This window comes from Octodon degus, unplaced genomic scaffold (genome assembly GCF_000260255.1).
Source record: "Octodon degus isolate 3935 unplaced genomic scaffold, OctDeg1.0 scaffold00016, whole genome shotgun sequence".
NCBI lineage: Eukaryota > Metazoa > Chordata > Mammalia > Rodentia > Octodontidae > Octodon > Octodon degus.
In genome coordinates this window covers 21,764,273-21,787,064 of record NW_004524592.1, presented here as the reverse complement: position 1 = coordinate 21,787,064, position 22,792 = coordinate 21,764,273, and the positions used below count along the sequence as shown (strand labels likewise).

At 39.8% G+C, this 22,792-nt stretch overlaps 1 protein-coding gene across 1 annotated transcript in view; it reads right to left on the bottom strand.

Annotated features, from left to right (window-relative positions):
• The window catches only part of Col25a1 (collagen type XXV alpha 1 chain), a 466,154-nt gene that overhangs the window by 69,880 nt on the left and 373,482 nt on the right, over nt 1-22,792 (bottom strand). The window contains exons 13-18 of the mRNA XM_012513689.2: nt 17,810-17,863; nt 15,873-15,899; nt 13,117-13,161; nt 5,899-5,931; nt 5,459-5,494; nt 436-480 (exon numbers count right to left, since the gene is read on the bottom strand). Coding sequence (XP_012369143.2) covers nt 436-480; nt 5,459-5,494; nt 5,899-5,931; nt 13,117-13,161; nt 15,873-15,899; nt 17,810-17,863 — 240 coding nt within the window. The remainder of the gene's footprint in view (nt 1-435; nt 481-5,458; nt 5,495-5,898; nt 5,932-13,116; nt 13,162-15,872; nt 15,900-17,809; nt 17,864-22,792) is intronic.

Genomic DNA, 22,792 nt, shown 5'->3' with positions numbered 1-22,792 from the left:
AAGAATTATTGACAGGAAGGAGAAGCACAAATATTTTAGAGGGATTATTACAATGAGTGAAGCACAAAAACAGCTGCTTAAATATTTGATTTATAAGATTTGATTTATAGGATTTGATTATGTCAAAATCTGATGGGATCTTAATAAAATTAAAATATGAAGTAAATAATTTAGACTTTAAAAAATTGTGTAATTTCAAGTGAAGTCACATTTATAGTTATGTAAGGGATATAGTAGGCTAAGTGGAATATACAGTCCAGGTAGCAATGGGAAACTTTAAATGGCTATGCTTTATTTCATTAAAACAATAATTTATTGAGAAGGGTGGAAGGTATTTAAATAATCCTGTTTTCATTTTTTCCCTATTCCCTTCCAAGTTGGGTGTCTCTCACAATAAGAAATCTATGAAGCCAAGACTGTCGGTGCAGTATTTACCTTGATCCCCGGAAGTCCAGGAAGCCCAGGAAGCCCTGGTTCACCCTACATAGGAAAATCACACAGCATTATAGAAGGACACCCACTCAGTCACAGTTTCTGGAGAAAAACAGAGGCAAAGCTTCCTAGCTGAATTCTTTCTGCATATATAAATACACACAAGAAACTGCATAACTTCCCGAAGTTGAATGAGATTATGCAGTTCAGTCAACTTTCGATTCAGGGATTGGTTGACTACTTGGCAGCCATTCCAAGGTTTCTTCTTCTTCCTACCATTCACTGGTTGTTGCTACCACAGTATAAGAAAGAGGAGTAAAAGGAGAAGTAATGTCTATTGTATTTCTCCTTTGCTAAATGACTTGCCAGAGCTATATGCAGGAGTGAGGGTTTCTCCTGCACATCTCCAGTCTGCTCTCACCTCCGACAATCAAGAGTTAGCTGTATGAACAGATGGTCACATCAAGACTATATACATTAAAAGTACTGCTCACTTAAAAGGCAAGTGAGATTTCCTTTCCATTCCTGAATGATGAGAAGATAAGTAAATGGTGAAGATTATACTTAACTCCAGCCTGGGTTTCTGACAATTGTTGAGCCCGGGCAACATGCTTAGCAGCTCAGTCTAATGGTACCCTGCAGCTGTTCCCAAATACAGGTCTGAGATTAACTGGTGCATACTGAGGAGCACACTGGAGTCAGGCTAACCCTTCTCATTTTCACAGAATCATCTACATTATTTTAAGCACAAAGTATAGAGATGAGAGGTTACATTGCTTAGAAAATCTTCTGAATTCCACTGAAGAGGCATAAAGGAATTTCAGGACAATTGAAAGTTTGTCCTGGGCTGGTCAAGGCTATATTTGTGGAAATAATGCTTTAAAGGGTACAGAATCACACCATCTTATAATGGTCAGTGAGTGGACAACTACACTGGAGATAGGAATGGTAGTAAAGCAGAAGGTGGCTCTTTCAGGCTTTAACAACCCCCATTCCAAGGAAAATCTAAAAACAACCAGATTTTCCACCATTAATATTACTTGCAAATGATGCAGAGCTATAACTTGCTCTGATATTATCAAAAATGACTTCAGATAATAGCTTATAAAGCCCTATGATTAGACAAAAAAGGGAACAATGATTTTCTTGATGCTTTAGAATTTAGACTAAAGGTACTTCAGGAATGCAAAAGAAAAACTATTCTGTCCAAAACTATGTAAGTGGAAGTTTGCATTGGGAAGAAGAGTACAATGAGATTAAGCTAGAGAAGAAAAGACAATTGTTAAGAATTTATATTACATTCAAAGACTGCTTTCGCAAGTAGGTTAAAGTTTACACCATTACACTATTACAAATTTAATTTTTTCTTTCTCTTTCACCATTTAATCCATAAATTTAAGAGGACCTAGTAGAAAGATCTCATAAAATGCTATACTAAAAGAACTCTATTTCTTTAAAAAATACAAGGTCATTGAAAACAAGTTGTGGTGCAGTATACAACCAATAAAAGTGTGCATTGTTTTAGAACAACACTCCAACACTCACAGTGGAGATATGCAATCGGAAACATATGTGGAAACAACATAGGTCAAAACACTGTTTTCCAACAAGAATTCGCATCATTTTCTTCCCTCCTCATCAGCTTAGAAGAACGGTTTACTTTAAAGAAAGACAATTTCATATGCATCATGGATACTCATATATTTTGACAATGAGAAGATGTGTAAGACAGTATGGAATATTTTATAATGTGGGCTAAAGACAGAGGCTTTGGCATTTAATCTTTCTTTAAGTGTGTGTGTGTGTGTGTGTGTGTGTGTGTGTGTGTATAAGACATAAATGTGTTGCTTGGTAAAAAATTTTCAGAAATTCATATCCATATTCTCAAATTTCTATGAATTCAACTTTTCCAAATTTATATTTCCTTTGTGTACTAAATAAAATAATGAAAGATTATAACATATTAATGTTATCCTCTGTGGAACATCTGTTATCATTTTTAGGAAGACATTTCTTCCCATGTAACTCTTTCTTTTAACTTCCAGCTTAGAGACAGCCTTTGCGTCAGCCTCTGAACATCCTCTATGCCTCAAGAGCTTCGGGGAGCTGGGTTCTTTTGCATGTGCAGCCTGTGTGGAAGAGCTGGGCCATAGCTAAGAACTGGCTTGTTGATCTGTGCAAAGAAGACTTGTCCAAGAGATTCAGCTTTACAGAGATATATGGCATTATTAATTGTGTTTCTTTCCCTTTTGCTCTTCACTTTCTTGGGAGTGATCTACACAAAATCAGGACTGTTTCAATGCATGCTCCTGGTACAACAACCCAGACTTCTAGAGAGAGATCAATGGAGAGGCTCTTTTTTGATGGACCTCAAGTAATTTTACTTCTTGATACATACTAAGATATGTACTTCAAAAATATGTTATAGCACCATCCACCTCTAGAAAGAGCCCAGTGGTAAGGCTCTTTGAAGACAGACATGGACATCAATTGATTCGACTGCTCTAAAAACAGAATAAGATGTAGAGAAGTTAGGAGGATGGGCATGGTGGTGCATGCCTGTAATCCCAGCACTCAGGATGCTGAGATAGGAGGATCATTGGGAGTTCCAGGCCAGCCTGGGCTATACAGTGAGTCCAAGTCAACCTGGACTACATAGCAAGAGCCTGCCTCAAAAAGAGGAGGTGGAAGAGGAAGGAAAGGAGGAGGAGGAGGAGGAGTAAGAAGAAAGAGCTATTCGGAAAGAAAGAACTATGTGATGAAACACAGTGCTGTCTTATGGATCTACACATTTCCTTCATAAGCCCATCTAAGCATTCCAATTCATCTACCAATTATATGCTCTATTGCTAAATCTATACAAGAAAAAGGCCAGTGCTTTCATCCCTACACATCTTGAATATTATCTCTTCACAGCAAATCTTCACTCTGGAAAGAGTCACAATTACTGGTTTGTGTTGTATCAAAGTCATCTGAACCTTGCTGGAACTGTCCCTAGAGGAGTGGCTTCAGCACCCTGAAGCCTCAACACAATTCTGCATGACAGCAAAAACGTGAGGGTAGCCCTCAGTTCAACTCCACTCCATTCATTGTATTATTTTTCTCACTAACATGAGCAACAAGCAAGGAGATCCATTTCTTTCCTTGGAGTGTGGAACATCATCAATCACAGCAGTGGACAAAGGAAGTTGTATTACTGTGGGAAAAGTGAGACAGCATTAAAGGGTAGAATCTGGCCTGAATGTCAGTGATAAAGATGTTGCACATTTCAGGGCATCTGTTAACCTAGATGCATTATAAGTTCTTAAGTGAATTGACTCTCTTCTTTCAGTGTAATATAAAACTGATTCTTAAATGAAATACAAAAGAAATCTAATTTTACTCTGAATAAAGCTATAAACTTCCAGAATGAATCCAAATTGTTTTTCTAAAGAATCATGGCAAGGCAATGTTTTATTAAGCAATTGAAGATCGTTTTACTTCTTCCATTCTGAAATGAGTGGAACTGAAGATTATAGCAAAATTGTCTTGGCTTGTGTTTGAGAGACAAAATCTCATGGACTTGTTTCTTTGTAGCACATCACAGATTTGAAGAGAAATTTCAACACAGCTTTTAATTTTTAAAGACCAAAGGGCTTAACATGATATTACCTGAGATTAGTTATCTTTTCAAAGCAAACCAGACCATCAAGCTCATCAAGCTCTGACTATATAACTAAATTCAAACATCGTAAATAGAGACTGGAAAGGAATATTAGGAATTAAACTGGGCATGGTGACATATGCCTGTAATCCCAGCACTCAGGAGGTTGAGACAGGAGGAACTCTGCAAGTTCAAAACCAGCCGGGGGGCTACAAAAGTGAGCACAAGGCCAGCCTGAACTGTATAATGAGACCCTTCCAAAAAAACCCAAATATATATATAATTGTAAAATTTTCAAAGTTCTTGTGGGCTTTTGGGAAAGCTTCAACTTTACCTGGAACTGGGGCTGACAAAGAGTTTACTCTAGATTCTTAGTTTCAGGAGAAAATTGTGTCTTACAATTGGAGAAATATCAGTAGAATATGAAGGAATTCCTCAAAAATTATTTCCATACTCAGAACTGAAAACAACGCTTCCTCAGTGAGTTCAAGATTGCTTCAGACATGGCTTTACTGTTGGATGTCCCCCTCCTTCCTTTTGTGCGAACGTGGTACATTTTATCTTCCTGTTCCTATTTTTGCCTGTACGAGCAACTAACAGCTGAACAAAGGCCGAGTCATGATCTTAAGAGAGATTTAAGTTAATGTGAAATTCACGTTTCCTTGTTAGCTACTGTCCATCTGTTATCTGAAACCCGACTGCACGGGGCTCAGATGATAAACTGCGACACTTGTTTCCTGCCTCAGACTTGAATGCGAGTATGGATTGACACATACGCACTGCACGTAGTCTAGTGTGTTGCTGAAATGGAGCACAAATGAAAAATAAACTTAATGGAGCCACAGCTTGGTTAGTTAAGTTGGCATGGCTGGTGTTTTAACATTTAGTTTATTAACACATTTAGTTCATAAAACATAATACTCATGTCACAAGTAGAGTCAGAAATTATCAAGAAAGAAATGTTTTTGATAAAATGAAAAGGAACATAATTTTTAAAAATTGTTTATAACTCTCTGTTGAGACTGTATAGCAGATATTCATTTTTTCTCATGAAATACAGAAGGAACATGCAGGTTACCTTTAAGCATACAAGATAAGTTGTTGGCATTGCAACCCAGCTGACCTGTGTTAGGTCAAACAGCAGAGTACATGCAGGCTTTAGCTCAGAAAGCATCCTTTGACATGGAGAGAGTTTCTCTTCATATTTTTCTATGGTCACAAGTGAGATCTTTAATAATGTAAAACAGCTAGTAACACTCTATATGCAAAACATGAAAACTATATCACTTTGCAATAATCATTTTCATGCTATAACATGGATTTTAGAGGTAAAATGGTGACTGTGATACAGTACAGAGAACACACTGAAGGTAGAGAGGTTACCTTTTGCCCTGGGCGACCAGATTCTCCAGGTTCTCCCTGGCCAAAGAAAACAAAAGATGAGAAGGCAGTCTTAGGAAACTTTCCACTAAGCCTAGGCCTCCCTGAACTTTCAGAGATGAGCCAACCTTCTTGGTCACATTTGTTTTATTCGCTTTCCCTCCATCTCACTTGACAGAGGGACATTTTCCTAATGAATATACCTATAGCTCACATATGAATCCTCACTTCCATAAAACCAAGCCAGGAAGGAAGAGAAAGCCAGCCTTATTTAAAACCACCAGCTGCCTCCAGTAACCATGTTGTGCCTAGCAGACCATTATGGTAGAAGAATATGAACAGTGATGCTGCCAGGAGTATTGGAAAAGAGGAAGGGGAAGAAGAGCTTAGAAATTCAAAATTGTGAACTCTGTGGTACAAATACCTGCATGGTTATTACATACCTTGATTCCTGCAGCAGATGATCCAGGGTCACCCTAAAATAAAACCCATGAGAGATTATTCTAGAGAGCCATTAACCACAAGGATACTCAAAGGGGTGCCATGCCTAATGCCCCAAGTTTGCTTTGTAAGACTTTGCCCAGTCTGTCAGCTGTTAAGATGGCAATGACTTAGAAGACAAACAATGCACTTCTGCAAACATGGGTTCACTTTGAATGAATATATATATATATATATATATATATATATATATTCAGTAAGGAGTCTACAGGTTCTCACTACGTAGATCAGATGCATAATGATTCTCTGATTTTCAGCCTCCGAAGAGCTGGGATCACAGGTGTATGCCACCATGCCCAGTCTCAATCACTGTCTCAGCATGCCCTGTGGGTGGGGCCGGCACGGCATGCTGGGAATGGAATCCTGGTATTGTGCTCTGCTTTAGTCCACTGAGCAATCTGGCAAGCTCAGGACTATATTTTTTAAAATAAACATAAATGCTGTACATTGATCTCTGTGAAAAATGTATTTTGAAGCAATCATTTATAACTTAGGGATCTGCAACTCTTGTTTTTCTCCCAGAATTTGTTAATATCACTGGTCATCATTTTCAGGGAGCCCCTTAACCTTTCTGGTCTTCAGAAAACCAAAGTTCAACTGATGAAGTCAGAGGTTAATGATGTTGGGCTGGAAAGAGCAGACGGGCTTGTTTTCCTCATGAAGCACTGTCACAGAAGCGGCCCACAGGCCTTTCCCAGCTTTAAACTTATTTCATTGTAACTCAGTCACTGGGAAGTTAAAGATGATGGATGATGCCTGGGTGATGGGGACAGATGTAAACTCTAGAAGTCTTGGAACGGAATCTGCCTTTTCCAAAGGCATTGTATTCCACCCAGACTTCATAGAGAGTGACTCCACCTCAAAAGTAAATACCTTATAAATCAGCAGACAAAGACTAGGGGTGGGGGAAAGAATACAGAGGAGTAGAGAACATTGCTGATTTCTGAAATGAAGCCAGCAAAGGCCTAGACTTTCAAGCTCCTTCTAGGCCTCTCTGTCCCATGAACATGAGCAAATAAAAAAACTTATGTCATCTGAGACTCAAGAAAATTGGAACAGCCAGGGAGAAGAGTGCACCATGATTTCCTCAGCTCTCTATGGTGCAAAGGCCCAGCCCATTTCCTTATTCTGAACTCCTGAAGCTGCTCATCAATCTCCCTTGGAGGCAGACATGGGCCCCAGACCCCACCTCCTCTCTCTCACATCCTCTCCTGTCTGCCCATGACAGCACCTTCTCCCTCACCACTTGAATGGCTTTGTCTCACAGAGGCCTTGACAGTCAGTGTGGACATGTGTCCTTCATGCCAACCTCCTATGCACAGGACTGTGGGCTCTTTGTGTTTCCCACATTCTCCCTGGACCAGCTTCCCCTAGTCAAGCTGTGGCTCTGCTAATCCACAGCCTGATCACAGTGAGCATGCACTCTGCAGTGATGTATACATCAACAAATCTCAAAAAGAAGGTTTAAAACAAGACAGCAGTAGAAGACCAACAGGAACTTTGAAGATAACAATGTGCACTATAACAACCATTGTTGAATTCCTGGAATTTTGGTTTTTAAAATACTGTTATCATTTCTAATGCTTTATCTGTTTTTTAATCTCTTCAAAACAAACAAATAAATGAAAAAGGACCAACAGGAAAAAAGAAAAAACCTTTATAAAGGGCACAAAAGGATTTGGTAGGAGAAAGAAATAGTAAATTAGCTTGTATGTAAGTTTCTTTGACATCTATAATTTCTGTTAGCCAAGGAAAAATTAAAATCTGACTTTAAAAGGTAGAACGCTCTAAGAACTCTTCCTGTAGCAATCCTGCTCCTTCTCTTCTTGGCCATTAGCATTTAGTTGGGTTCCAAATGGCAGGTGAAATGATGTGGCTAAGAAAAACTTCCCTTTGTTTCTATGAAGTCTGAAAGCCATAGATACTAAAAAACTAGGTTTGCAATAACATGCACAATAAGACCTTCAAATTCATAAAAGCAACTTTGTTAAGTGCCTTCATCTCATTTGTGCCTTAAAAAACTTCCAAGAAACAGGGCGGATGTTATCATTTCCATATTATAGGTGAAGGAATTGAAGCAACCAGGAATGAAGTCAATTTGGTTCTTGCTAAATTCTATTGTTGGGTTCTTTTTATTAGAATAAGAGTTGTTGGCTTATTTCACTTTGACAACATGACATAAAGGCTGAGGTAAATTTGTCAATGAGTTGCTTAGAGTTAAACATCTTTTCAGTATTTTAATGAAGAGCGGTTAGGTCATCCACTGTAAGAACAAAAACTGGCCTTCTTTCTCACAGACACTGGCTGCAAAGAAAACGATCCCTGAAAGGCGGATTTATTTGTGGAAATCTGAGAGGTTTCTTTTGATAGACAGCTAAGAGTGATATTTTTATTCTCTTTTTAAAGATTTGGAGCTGTGACATATCCAGGAATTTTTATAACTTTTAAGTGGAAGGCAACTGCGGTAGAAGACGTTCGTAAGTTAAACATTTTAAAGGATAATGCTACGAGAAGAGAAAATAAAACTGTGTTTAAAATCCTTCTCCTAAAGTGGAAGTAGAGACAGGATTAAGTGGGGAACTCCCCCCCACCAATGTCTTAGACCTGTTCCTAGCTTCATAAGCGACTTGGTTTAGAAATAAAAGTTCTTACAGGGTAAGTAAGAGACGGGGGGGGGGGGGGGGGCACATACTCTGAGGAGATACTCGAGTAAAGAAACTTGTTTCTACTGATTTTTTATTGAAGTCCAATTTCTGGTTTTACTTGTAATTATTTGTAAGTGTAATACTCAGGGGATAATCATATGTATGTGCTAATAAAACACATGGGAGAATTTAAAGTAAATATAGTGACATGTTCTAATCGTTCATAGGTTCACCCCAGAGGTATTTATTGAGTTCTGATTGTGTGCTGAGGATGTTCTGGATCCAGGGGTGCCGGAAGCTGCAGACAGCACTGCACAGCACAGAGCAACGCAGCTACAATATTTGCCCTTGTTCTGTTTTTACAATAAATACCTATGCTGATATACGATTATCACACACACACACACACACACACACACACACACACGCACGCACAAACGGACACAGCCCAAAACGCTGATTAAAGCATGAAGAATATTTTCTTATTTTTTGTTTCCTTTTAATAGTCTGGGACAAAAGAGATAGCCATCTTGGGAAATCCTATGTACGCTGCGTGTGTACACAGAAGACATGATAAGTGAACACACAATACAGGAAAAGCCTCTAGAATTCTATGACTAGAAAGTTTCACTAAAATTTTTAAAGGTTTTTTTATTCAAAAACTATTTTCTAACTATGTGCCAGGAACTTGGGTTGGTGCTGAGAGTAGTACAGTCTAGCATCAGAGTTTTTTTTTTAATTTATTTTTGCTTTTTATTTTTTTCAGTGAGCTAGATATCAGATTTTAAAAGAAATTATACCAACTCCTACTGAGGATTATGTCAGAAATTATAAAAAGTGCTGTTGGAAGATATGGTAGGAAACCTAATCATTCAGAAAAGAGTGAAAGCCTACCCCAAGGAAATGATTCCTAAACTCAGGCTGAAGAATGATCACAGTTGGAAAATGGACATGTGCCCAGGCATGGTGGTGCAAGCTTGGTTGTAATTCCAATATTCTGGAGGCTGAGACAGAAGGATCACAATGCCAGCCCAGTCTGGGTGATTGAGTGACTTAGTGAAACTCTGTCTCATAATACAAAATAAAATGATCAGGGCATGCGATGTAGCTCAGTGTGAAGGTCTTGGGTTCAATCTCTAGCACAGCAAGGGTAGATGGGAGCTAGAGAGGACCTGAGGCAGTGAGAGAGAGGGAATGAGAGAAAGAAGGAAAGCAGAGGTGAGGAGTTGGGAGAGCAGGACAGAGTATATCTAAGAAAGGAACAGTATGAGCTGACAAGAGAAGTATCAGCGTTGACCAGTGCAAGAGTGCACTGAGAAACTTAGGTGTGAGCTTAAGAACATAATTTGATTGATAGCTCCAGATACAGTGTGATTTCTTTCTTTCTTTCTTTCTTTCTTTCTTTCTTTCTTTCTTTCTTTCTTTTAGGGAAGGGTCTATAGGGTGTTCAGGGTCTCACTACTAGGTCGGACTTGTAGTGATTCTCCTGTTTACAGCCTTCCAAGATCTGGGATTACAAGCGTGTGGCACCACAACAAATCTCAATTTCCATCTCTGCATGCCCTGGGGATGGGGGCCAGCATGGCAGGCCTGGGGATTGAACCCCCAGCCCCTGTGCCTGCTTGCAGGTGCTTTAATCCACTGAACTATTTGTCCAGCCCTTTACAGTGTGATTTCTGAAAAGACTCAAGAGGCTGTGTAGGAAAAATGTCATGCAGATGCCAAGAAAGGTAGTGGTGTGTCCAGCTGGCTAGGAACTGGGGGAGCGAGGAGAAAGAAGTGAGATAGTTATGCCAAGAAACTGAAGGAGGAGCTCTTATCTCCTCAGGTAAACAGTGCGTGAGTGGGCAGCACAAGCACCGCAGCTCCCAGGTAGAAGACATCTACTGCTTCAGTCACCGCTGGGGGAATGCCACCCTCCCACTTGACCCATGACTGAAATCAGCCTGTGCAGGTGATTCTCATGTCGGAGCACACCGCAGTTGCTGGCAGCAGAGACACCCAGCCCAGGAGCTTTGATAGTTCCACAGCACTTCCAGATGACCAGTCTGGAACAGCTTAGATTGCTTTACCATTCAATGGCGCTGAGTTGTATCAAAAGGGGGGAAAAATCCTATCCTATTAAAGTGAATCAGTCAATGATGTAATTTACTACATCAATGGCAGAAAAGGAGCATTTTTTTAAACAAAAATTTTACTTCCTAACCTTGGTGAATGATGAATGGGTTTCACATACTGAACAAAAAGGCCACGAGAAGAGTGTTTCCAGCATGCTAGAAACGAATTAGATGACAGAAGCAGGAAATGTTTAAAAAACACATCAAAAATTATATTCCAATTACAGCATTCCTGGGATGGATGCTGCAGGTCAGGTTACATATTATACATGTTACAAATTCCTATTTACAATCCCCTGTTTAGATCCACTGGAAGTTTATAGAAATGATTTCCGCTTTTGTACTTCATTTCAGCTGACCAATAAAACTTTTGGATAAAAAAAGAGAAACAACCAATCTCGTTGATTTCCATTTCCATGTGGTAAGAAAAGCAAATAGTTATTGAGAGTTTATGATGTGTGAGTCAGGATGGTAAATGATTTGCACTAATATATAAAATAAAAACAGTACTCCTTTGAGATGCCTTGGCCTTTTCAAAGAAAAATGTGGCTTTACAATTGTAAAATTCCATTTCAAAACATGTGTTATACAAGAAATAACTATCAGCCTGCCTTCTAAGAATGAAGCTCTAAACATGTATCTACTAAAGCATAAAGGGTTCTCCATAAACCACATAGGCACAGTACTAACTTAGTATAAATTTGTTTTTTGCTTGAAGACATTGTTGTCTACATAGGGTGCCTTGTTGCTTTCATGCAGGAGCTGGCAACTGTGACCAAATCCAGCTGGTCACCACAAGGCCTGTGGGCCAACAATGGTTTTCACAACTTTAAGTGGTGAAAAAGTCCAAATAACACCATTTCACAGCACATGAAAATTAGATGATTAAAATTTCCACGGCTGGTCATAAAGTGCTACAGGACTCAGCCATGGCTTTTGGTGTGCTACATGCAGTTGTATTCACGTGACAAGAGCAGAGTCGAGGAGTTGGGAGAGACCATGGTGCCCCATAAACTGAGGATATTTTCCTAGTGTTCACAGAAAAAGTTGACTGGCCTTTGCTTTGAAGCAAAACTAAAAAAAGTTCATTTACCATCATCCAGGTTACTACAGCTAGGGCTTCAAACTTTGAGGTGGAGTGTAGTTGGAATATCTGCTCAGTCTTACTGTATGAAACAGTTTCATGTCATATTTGATGGCAGCACAATACTTAGATTTGGCAGATAATAAATTGGTACTCAACTAGAGTGATTCTCTCCTGGAGACACATGTGGTTGTCAAACTCAGGACTACACGACTGGTATCTAATGGATAGAGACCAAGAATGACAGTTCCCAAGAATTGTCAGTCCTAGAGCCTCCATAGCACTCAGGCCAGAGAGCCTGGTCCACAAAAACAGTTTCCTCTAATTCCTACATAGCTGCTCAACTATGAACTCTGTCCCTACTTGGTGACATTAGTTCCCCTCATGCCATATTTATATTAATATTAATGAGAAGGAAATAAATTTGTTTATTTTATGGGCATATTTTTATGACATCCATCTGTACTGTAATAATTTTCCAACCGAAATAGTCTTATCCTCAATTCTAAGCCTAAATAATAATTCTTTTTAAAAAATTTGGCTTGATTTGCACTACAGTTGATCTGATTCTATTGTATAATCAGTTTCTTCAAATGTCGTCTTGCTAACTCTTAACACCATACAATGAAGTAGAATCCTTCCTATGTCAGAGATGTCACCATGTCAGAGATGTCAGAGTATCAATGTGGGCAAAAGCAATAATGACAGAAGACAGCAGGGAAGAAAGGCAAGACAACAAGCCAAGAACAACTGTGCTACCAACAGTGGTCATGATGTAAACGACCAAGAAAAACAAAAAACAAAAAACAAAAGCTGACAAAATGTTTAGATTTAGTAGACTTTAAATTGAGGTAAATTCTTAAGGCTGCCCTGTAGCCTTTAATCTAATGATAATAATTTACAGACAAATTTTAAATTCTGTCCCGATTGCCTGACGTGCGTTCTCCTACCACTGGAACAACTGAGGCATAGTTGGGACTCTTTTCCACTCCTGCATATAAATGGAGGATCCCGTGTACACACAGGATAAGTGTTTGCATTCCTTGGAAACCACATTACTGGAAACTCTTTAGTTGTATGTTTCTCAGAATTGTTAACATATCATTTTTCTTTCGAAATATTTAAATTTGTAGATAGGATGAGGAGGAATACCATTTTATAAATCAAATGTCAAAATATTCTCTAACCTTACGGTATTATCTCTGACCTGCGCTGTTAAGCTAGTCTGACTCACCTCTTTCAAAATTCCTCATTTTCATAGGAAAGCATATGCTCATTTATACACGGACTCTTTCTTGTTTCACAGAACTGTACCTTTTCTCCTGTGTCACCTTTGGGGCCACCTTCTCCAGCATCTCCCTGAGGAAGAGAAAAAGTGAGATGTATAAAAATTGGCCGGTAATATTAAACAGAGAGTGTTTTTATTAAGTTCCCTTTCACATACACTCTAGATAAAATCAGCCACAACTGTCCTACTGGGCTAACGTCTTTACTTGCACAGCTGCCTGATATCAATACAATTAATTTCATTACAGTGAACATGGCTGAATAGTTCTAAACTCCATAATATGAACAGAAAGCAGTAATGTATCTGCCTGCCTTCTAATAGCTTATATGGACACTTGAGCCTCTTCCCTCTGCATCCTTTCTCCCTTACTCAAGGCTCTTGTAGCAAAGGCTTTCTCCTGAAAACTCCTTCCAGCACCACATTACCTTTGACTTGCCACTTCTGTGTCCCACTTTGTCACCTGGGCTCCCGCTCTGTGTTTTGTCTTCCACTAATATAAATCCCACCTCATCTTCAAACCCATCTCCAGATTCCAGGCCCTTAGAGAGGAGGGCATGCCTCTCAGAGCCTGCCGTCAGTATATTTTTTTATTTGAGCTTATGTAATTTGGATTTGCAAAATGAAAGTTTCATGTTCTGTTAGAAAACTTTTATTTTTTTTATAAGTCATTATGCTTCCTCTGTTATTTGTGAAACTTCCTATACTCATTCTTTCACAGATATCTCCTCTTTCTCCACAAAGGGAAAAAGGTCTTCATCAGTTCTTCATGCTCTGCTTCTTTAAATTCCCAGTTGTTTAATTTAAGCTGTGCTGCATCTTATAGCAGAAATGTCACCGACTTGGGAGGCTCAGAGACAGTGTCTACCTCTGACAATTACTGGCCAAACGTAATTCTCTTTGCATCAAGTTTCCATGTGCATTGCAAGACTGTTTTTTATTTTTCTTAAAAGAAATAAGCACCATACTATTGTAAAGAGCTGAGGGTGGTATCTGACGCACGGGCCCATTCCTGATGGCCATTAGCAATAACAACGCGTTATTGTGCACAGCTGCCTAGGCTGGAATGTGCCTCTAGGAGGTCACTTTTCTAGCATTAAAATAGCTCCTTAAAACAAGAAAGAAGCTTAAGAATTTCTTGAACAAAAAGAAGTGGATGAGGGATATTAGAGACCCTTTCCAGGGTGCCAGTTATCAGGGACCCCTGCAGTGAGTCCCCATTTCCTGCATGGAGTGACAGGGCAGAGGAAGGAAAGAGCCAGAGACAAAATAGGGGTGCAGCAGGGATCTGGGATGATCAACTGTCTGTGGGGAAAAGACAGGGCAATAAGGAAGCTCCAGTTTCCTCCGGTGCCTTATCCTCGTCAGCGGTTCTTACCTCACTCTGTCAGCACCCAGCAGTCCCTAGCCCTAGACCTTCCAGTTGGACCAGAAAAGCTCAGGGAACTTCTGCATTGTGATCTGGCTCCAAGGGCAGGACAAGGACAGCCTTGGACATCCCCGAGATTCAATTTATAACTTGTGCTCCCTGACAGAGGGCGGCTTTCACTTTTTTCTTTTGTTTCAAAAGGTGTGAGGACTAGTTGCTCCGCACCATGCCTGTGACAACGGACGCTCTATGGTGGACCCCGAACGCTGGCAAGTTTTCTCTCATGGCCCCGAGAGAGGTTGGTATTGCTTCTTCCCTTCCTTCAGTTCTGCACAAAGCAGTTACCTGATGACTAATTAATTTCCAGTTAATTACCATGAACTGGTTGGATGGCCAGGGAATATTCTGGTAGTTTATGCTGAAAAAAACTTTGACAGGCAGTTTATTTGCATACTTTTCAAAAAAAAATTTCTTGCAAATTCTTTCATTAGAAAACAAGCCTTCTTATTTCAAAAACTGGCTCAGAGTGGCTTTACAGTGAAGGGTGAGACACAGGCTGTTCATTGACAGAACGGCTTTTCACACCCCTCTATTTTGCTCTTCTTCTATTTAAATAAATGCTCTTTTTCTCTTTACCATGCTGAAAAGTACGGTTATATTGAAGACTTTCAGCTTGGTTTTCAGATGAACTTTTTGATGTAACTAGGGCTTTCATAGCTGATCGTCAGAAGGACCCGATTGTGATGCAGTATCTTGGGATTTTTCTCCTCGGATAGCTCACTTGGATGCTATGAAAGTAAAGCGTGGAAACCAAGAAACCAAACACCCTCCCACCACCACCACACACACACTAGACTAGCAGTGATCAGCCTAGGCACAGAAGGAAGGAATGGAGGCTCAGAAATTGAACATGCAGCACCCTGCTCTCCTTTGGTTTTTCTCTCTGGTTTTTATGGGAATTCTTTGTGGGGCAAGTTTCAAATAATTGTAGCAGGTAAACATCTGTATCCCTTTAACCTGGTGACATAAGAAGCAGTAGAGAGAGGCGTAGGTGCTTAAAAAGGCATTGGAAAGGCATTAGCAAGGAACTAGTTCAGAGATTTTGCAGGCATGGGGATTTTCAAAAGCCATTTAGAAGTCCAGTACAGATGTTTAAATTTGTTTCCTGTCTCTCCATTTTTGTAAATCTTTTCACGCAAGCTTTTGTCTATATAAAAGAATTGTATGATTTTCTTCTGACACTAATTAACAGTTTGAGAAAGAAGCAAATGACAAAGTCATTACTTGTATTTCCATGTTTATTTATTATATTTATCTGCCTGCCTGTCTGTCCGTCTACCCATCCATCCCTCCCTCTCATCCAGTTCAGTCTGGACAGCTCTTTATGGGGGAAAATACAGACAGAATCATTCTTACCTTTTCTCCTTGTTTTCCAGGTTCTCCCTGAGCAAAAAAACCCCCAAAAAACAAAACAGAGCTTGAATAACATTAAATTATAAAACCTCTGATTAACCAACAGTAAAGAAACCAGATATCAAAATATATTAAATTAATTATGTTGACACCTTCTGTTTTGGCTTATATACTTTATGTAAGAAAACAAGTAGTAAGATGAGTTTTCTGAAGGAATATGGGTGTCAATAGTGAATGTAATTTTAATTCTGTGCTTTACACACAAATAAAGACAGGCAGGTTATTTCAAGATGACCATTTAAGAATGTACCAGATGACTAAGAAGAGAGGAAGAGTATGCCCATCGGATAACTAACTGGAGAAGCTTCTTTTCGGTTGTGTTTTATCTGTTGAAATTCAGAATCAATGTGTAGATCAGTGTGTCCTTGCCCAGAGCCTTCCATTCAAAGTAGCCCCTGGAGCGGGAACTGCTTAGGGTCTGGGGTTCCAGTGTATTTTCCAACCTGTTTTTCTCTAAAAAGATCAGGAACCTCCAGTTCTGAACTCACACCTCTTTCCACTGCCTCTATCTCTTACCCAGCAGCAGGCTGCAGATCCCATGTGCTTAGGGGGACACAGATTCCATCACAAAAGACACCAGAAGGGTGCATAATTTCAGGGAGCTTAGGGAAGATGTCTGTATTCTAAATAATAACAGGCAAGCATGCGTAAAGGCAAACCGTGTTCTGAAAAAAAATTTCATAATTATCACTTTATCCTGGAAAAATGGTAGAGTAGAACAGTTCTAAAGAACATCATACCCATTATATTTTCCAATGCAAAGCTTTAGTAGGTATTGCTATGAACTCAGACAGCTTAGAAAACATGGTATTAGGTGTGTGTGTGTGTGTGTGCGCGCACATATGTTTGTTTTAATTTATAACCCACTCAAGAAGTTGGGTTGGAGGTAAAGTCCTTTTATTCTCTGGAACTCAACCTGACCCTTTGGCTTTCTGAATTTCTGGCCACTTCCACTGTCCAACATCTGTCTGGATAATCAGGTTGCTAGGCAACATAGGGACAGCATTGTGAATATGCATTAAGCATTAGCTCTCATCATAAGACTTTTTTGCGTGGAGCAAGAGAGAGAAGACAGGAAAAGGGCTGTGTTGTCCCAGAAGGGACATTTTCTTTGCCTTCCTGCAGGACAAAGGACAGGTCTATAAATCTGAGGTCTGTCTTCGGTACCTGTCAATAACACTGTGATCTATAAAATCAGCTGACAGGCATCTGCAGGGACAGATATGCACCAGCACAGCTGATGGGATTAGACATTAGTTCTGTACTTTAAGGGATCTGTGCTCATCAAAGGATTTGGGATTTGTTTGCCTGTTTAGTTTAAACTAGACTGTCACCAATCTTTTATATTTAACAGATTCATTTGTTTTGAGAAACAAAGAAAATGTACCATCCCAAAAAAAAAAAAAATCCTCATTACATTTTTTCCCCATGTAGTAATTCAGACTACATCCATTTTTAAATTTTAAACATGCCACATCTTTCTTTGCTCTTCATCTGATTAAGTGCTTGTGTTGTATACAGGCTGAAGGTGGCCAAGTCTCAAGGAAAAGACGCAGTGGTACTGGGAATATCTCCTTTCCTCAGGCTCCTCACTGTGAATGTGTACATGCTAGGTGGGGTGGAAGCGACCTATGTTTTCATATGCTCATGAACGGGTAAAATGACAGTCATATTTGAAAGATTTTAGGCAAGCATACCTTATTTTTTTTTTTTTAACATTTTAGTGCTAACTAAATCACAAAGTTATGAAGTTTTATTCTGTAGAATGCTTCACATTTGACAAAAAATTCAACCAAAGTACAACTGGTGTAATAGTAAAAAATCATGATAGCTTTTGAAGGCCATGTGCTCAAGGATCTGCTTGGCTTCAGTGCACTAACCTTCGGTCCAGGGGCCCCGTCCTGTCCTTCCACTCCAGGCAACCCAGGCTCACCCTCAAAATGAAAAAAATAGATGTCACTAAGTCAAAAGACAATGCTAGCATGTTGTGTAGACAAGACAATAATCACCCAATAATGCTCTAAAAATAGACAGAATAAGTGCTTTTTAGTGAAAATACCAGTTAGTTTGTAAGGTCCAAAATTCAATGTGCTAGAGAAAAGAACATATAATAAGATTAATCTCATTTGTTGAGTTTATTCAACAAAAAAGCTGACTTATCAATGGTCATATTTAGCATGGTGTTGGGTATATTGTAGACATCAAATAAGTATTAACTGAAGGAATAAAAGGCACCTGAAAAATACAAGACTGTCTTGATTAAGAATTTTTAAGTGACACATCAGCTAAGGAAAATAAAGACTAGTTCATTGTATTTTTATATTTGATCTAATGCAATGAATATTTATACATCTAATTCTTGAAAAGCATACACTTTTCTGAACACCTACTTGTTAGACACATTCAACTCAAAAGTAAGAAGTAAAAATGACTTACTTTCCATTCACTGCAAAAAAAAAAAAAAAAAAAAAAAAAAAAAAGAACAGAATAAAGTTTCCACGCTTGTGGCTCTCATTGTTATATTGAGTGACAGCCTTTTGGGGGTGGGCGGGGGGAAGACAGTGGCAATTACGCTAGAAAAAGTTCCCATTTCAGAACGATGATCTCTACTCCTCTTTTTGGACTCTGAACCAAAAATCATTTTCCAAAGAAGGAAAAAGAAGTACCTTGAAGAGTCCAGGCACAAAAGGAGATTCTAGTTCCTTTATAGTTTCATACGGTTCAAACTTACATCCCCCAGAAGTCCATTTTCACCTCAAAAACATCCCTGAAGCCTTTCCAACTGCTGGAAAACTTTCTTCTTTCCACTGAGAACAATAAAATTGCTTCTTAGTTGATTTTTAAACTAATATATATGTATTATATGATATATATGATATATATTAATATATATATATCATATATATGTGGCTGTTGTTGTTTTAACAAGAGTTTTAGGTTGACTGAAAACTCAGATGATTTTGAAGGCTGTTTTCCAAGTCACCCAAAGGGCAAGACTGGCTCAGTTCTATGTCTGTGTTCTCGGCTTCAAAGTCATGTACATTAATAATGTAGTAACACCTCCTAGGTGCCAACGTCTTCGCCTTTCTTAAGTCAATTATGTAAGCCTGAAGGAGGAAAGTACTATTTTTAATGATTTTACAGCTAAAGACACTAAGGCACAGAGAACTACTTTGTCCAGATTTACACAGATTCTCAACATTTGGATGCCTATGACCTGGCTGAAGAGATTGCGCTCTTCACACTGGCTACTAAGGAGCAGCAGTGCCTAGAAACAGACAGAAAAGATGAATATTTCAGGGCTCAGAACCACTTGCTTCCTAAGTCTCACTGATAAATGACATTCCAGAATGCATAGAAACCTGAATTAAATGTAAGTTATGTAATGATCGTTTATGATAGATCAACCAAGTAAAGTAAGTCATAAGGAGCTTGCAGTATTTTTCTAGAACAGTAAAAGGCGTCTTGCTCCTCAGATGCATTATTACAATTGCTAAAGTACTAACCTCTTGGAAAAGATCCTGCTTCCTGCATAAAAATCACACTGTAATTTCAACTCTTGCACTTTCCTTGGTAAAAATCACAAAATTCTTGACCTAGAATAATGATGGCCATTGTGGGAAAATGTTGCTCTGTCATTTGTACCTAACAGAAGTATGAACTTGGAAATCGAATGCACCCTGAAAGGAGGTATCATTTACTCTGTGAGTGGAACAAGAGCTACTGAGTCTACTTTCTTTTAAGTGCCCACGACAGGATGCACTAATATTGTAACTCATGGTTTAATACAAAGACAGGACACAGCTAGGGAACAGGATGAACATTGTTTAGACTTTCAAAGAATAACGATGATTGCCAGAGTTATTAGTTTTTTTGAAGGTTAAGCGCCTGGAACCGGACACAACTCATGCTGAAAGTTGAAGCAGGGAAGAGAAATACTGTTTAGGTATCTGCTCAACATTGTGGGACTAAAATTTGCTCTCTTTTTCTTTTTGACTTTATGTATCGCTAAAATAATCTTTAATGTGAAATTTTAAAAACAGGCTCATGTCATCACTCTAGATATTTCCTTGCATCTTTTATTCTTACATATCTTCAAGAAATTGTAAGCTTATTATATAGTTTGACATTTTGATTTTTAATTTTTACATCATTTGTTTTTACATGCTATTCATCACTGTCATGTGAATAGTTTCATTTTTCCTCTATCAAAATGAGTGATCAATGTGATCACTTAGTCTCATGTAATAGGATACGCATAATAAATACATAATAACTGAAGGAAGCATTGAATTGAGATTGTGAGACTTTTTTTGTGCAGAGTCTCACTATGCAGCTCCAACTTGTAGGGATCCTCCTGGTTTCTGGCTCCCTAGAAGCCACTATACCTAGACTCCCCTCACCAGCTCAGCATGCCCGGGGGTGGGGCCAGCGCAGCATGCAGTGCTAGGGATGAAATCCTGGCCCCTGTGCTTACCTAAGCAAGTGCTTAGTCCACTGAGCTATACCACCGGCCCTCAGATTATGAGACTTTCTAAACAAACTTTTCTGGAACTTTATGAAGGAATATAAATAAATAAAAACCACAGTCTTAATGAAGAATGATATATCATATAGTGTGTATTCCTATATGTTCTAATATATGAAGACAAAAAGGCCTCCTCCGACAAGGTCCCAGTGATATCACGTGGCTACATAACAGCGAAGCATGCCCAGTATCAGAAAGGCAAAGCAAAGTCCAGGAATCAGGTTGTGTGTGGGAAGGAAGCAACTCTCATGTTTCTTAGAAAACCAAGCCTGCTATTCTGAATGCACTTCATATTTATAAATGCTGAGGACATTCCGCACATGGTAATAAAGGAAAACAGCAGGTAACGTCCTAACCTCAGGTAGACGGATGGGCTTTTCTCTACCATACATTAAATTTTAAGGCTATTCCTGGTCTATTACTCCCAAATGACCATTTCCATATTTAAGCTGAAAGTAAGTTGGACTGACTTGTAAGAAAGATGGCTGGCTGCCTTCATTTTTTTTTAAAAAAAAACAAATATTCTATAATACAAAACATCACTCTCAGGACTTTTACAATTATTTCAAGTACTGTGATTCAGGGCAGCCTGAAAGAATACTCCTCGATAGAAAGGAATGCAGTTCTCTCATAAAGATTGAGCGCTCACGGGAAATAGGTCACTTAGCAGTCGTACCGCTTGCCACTGCTCAGTCACAATAGGTTTGCATTCTGTCCCCGGCAGTTTAGAACAAGTCATAGTGTTGCATTTGTAGACTAATATAATTTTACATTCATCTTGTCAAAGTGGATTTCTTTCCAGTAATGCATTTGAAGAAAGAACTCATCCAAACAGAAGAGGAGCGTGGCTTCAAGGCCCCGGATGGAGAGGGTGGCCAGGCCTGGCGTTCCTGGGCTTCAGCTACAGTAGTCTTTTCCAGTTGGTCCCCAACCAGTTCAGGTAAGCCAATTGGCTCTTTGTCCCTCACCTCAAGAGCTTCATTTCCTGCAGTCAACCCAAGCCCCAAGGACCAATCCTCAAGAGCACAACCAAGGCAGGCTGTGGCATCTGCCTGGCTCCTCTTTTCCTCCCTGGCAGCAGCCTATGCTGGGAGTTCAGCCTCTGTGTGGGGAGCAGCCCAGCCCTTCCTGCTCCTTCCTTTTCTTTTTCATCTCGTGAGGCAGAGGAAGCTTTGTAACATGGTGAAAAAGAAACAGGAAACCCTTTGGCCTGGACCGCTACGGTGGGTTGCACTTCAGAGAAATGGCCTTGCTCCCCCAAAGGAGACTCTGTTCACCCAAGTGACATGACAAGGGTCTGTCCATCCCTTGTTACACTAGAAGGTGTGCTGACATACACTATTTCAGACAGTCTGGGGTTACACTCAGTAATAATTAAGTTAAACTTAGTAACCAAGGCTTTGGTGTGCCTTCTAAAACACTACAAGTGCTTGAAACTTTGCCTTAAAACATGATTGTTCTATAAATAAATTCACAGGATGAATTCATTTTAGAACCAAGTCCTTTGGCTGACACTTGTTGTTAGGCTTTGGTACACAGCAGACAGGAATCACACAGAATTTGAGGAAAGGAATTGAAATGTGGCGAAAAACCTAAGTCTTCGGGGTAGGCTCAGAAGAACTAACATTGAGTTTTTCTGGGAGAACCAGGGTGAAACACAAAGGCTGAGGAGCAGTGTGTGGGGTTGCATGGGGCCGGGCCCACCCTGAATCCCCTCCTCCCCCAGTGCAGTGCTGTGGGAGCTATGGGGACTGTGGCCCTTGGGTTAGGGGCACACAGCTGCAGTGTGGCCCACACTTGGGGATTTGAACTGGGCAAGGGCTCAGGACAGGCACTGACATGGAGGGGGCAACTGAGGCATAGCTCCTGATTCCTGTGGGTCTGGGCCAGGATAGGGTCACAGAGGACAGACTGTGACAGCCAGGTGTTCCTTGGGAGGCCTAAGTGAGGGCAGACAGCCTGCTTGGAGATGGAGGTATGGGGCAGTGCATTCTTTTTAGATGACTGGAAGGTGCAAGGCGAGCCCAGTCTGCTGTGGAGTGCAGGGCCACACAGGACCCTTCTGTATGTCTAAAAATCACCTCTTAGGGAGGAAAGGGCTTCAAACAGAAGCTCAGGATTTAGGAGGACAAAGATCAAGACAGCAGGAGGCAGCTATGTGAAGTATTTCTGAGGAACAGGAAGAGTCAGCCCCACTACAATTGTCCAGCACCCCAGTGTCATCCGAATCTCCCCTAAAACAGGCTTTGGTGTTTATTGCTGCTTTGGAATGAACAGGGCCTGCTGCAAGTTTCAGTAATAGCACAGAATTAGCCATTGTCCTTCCCTAGCAAGG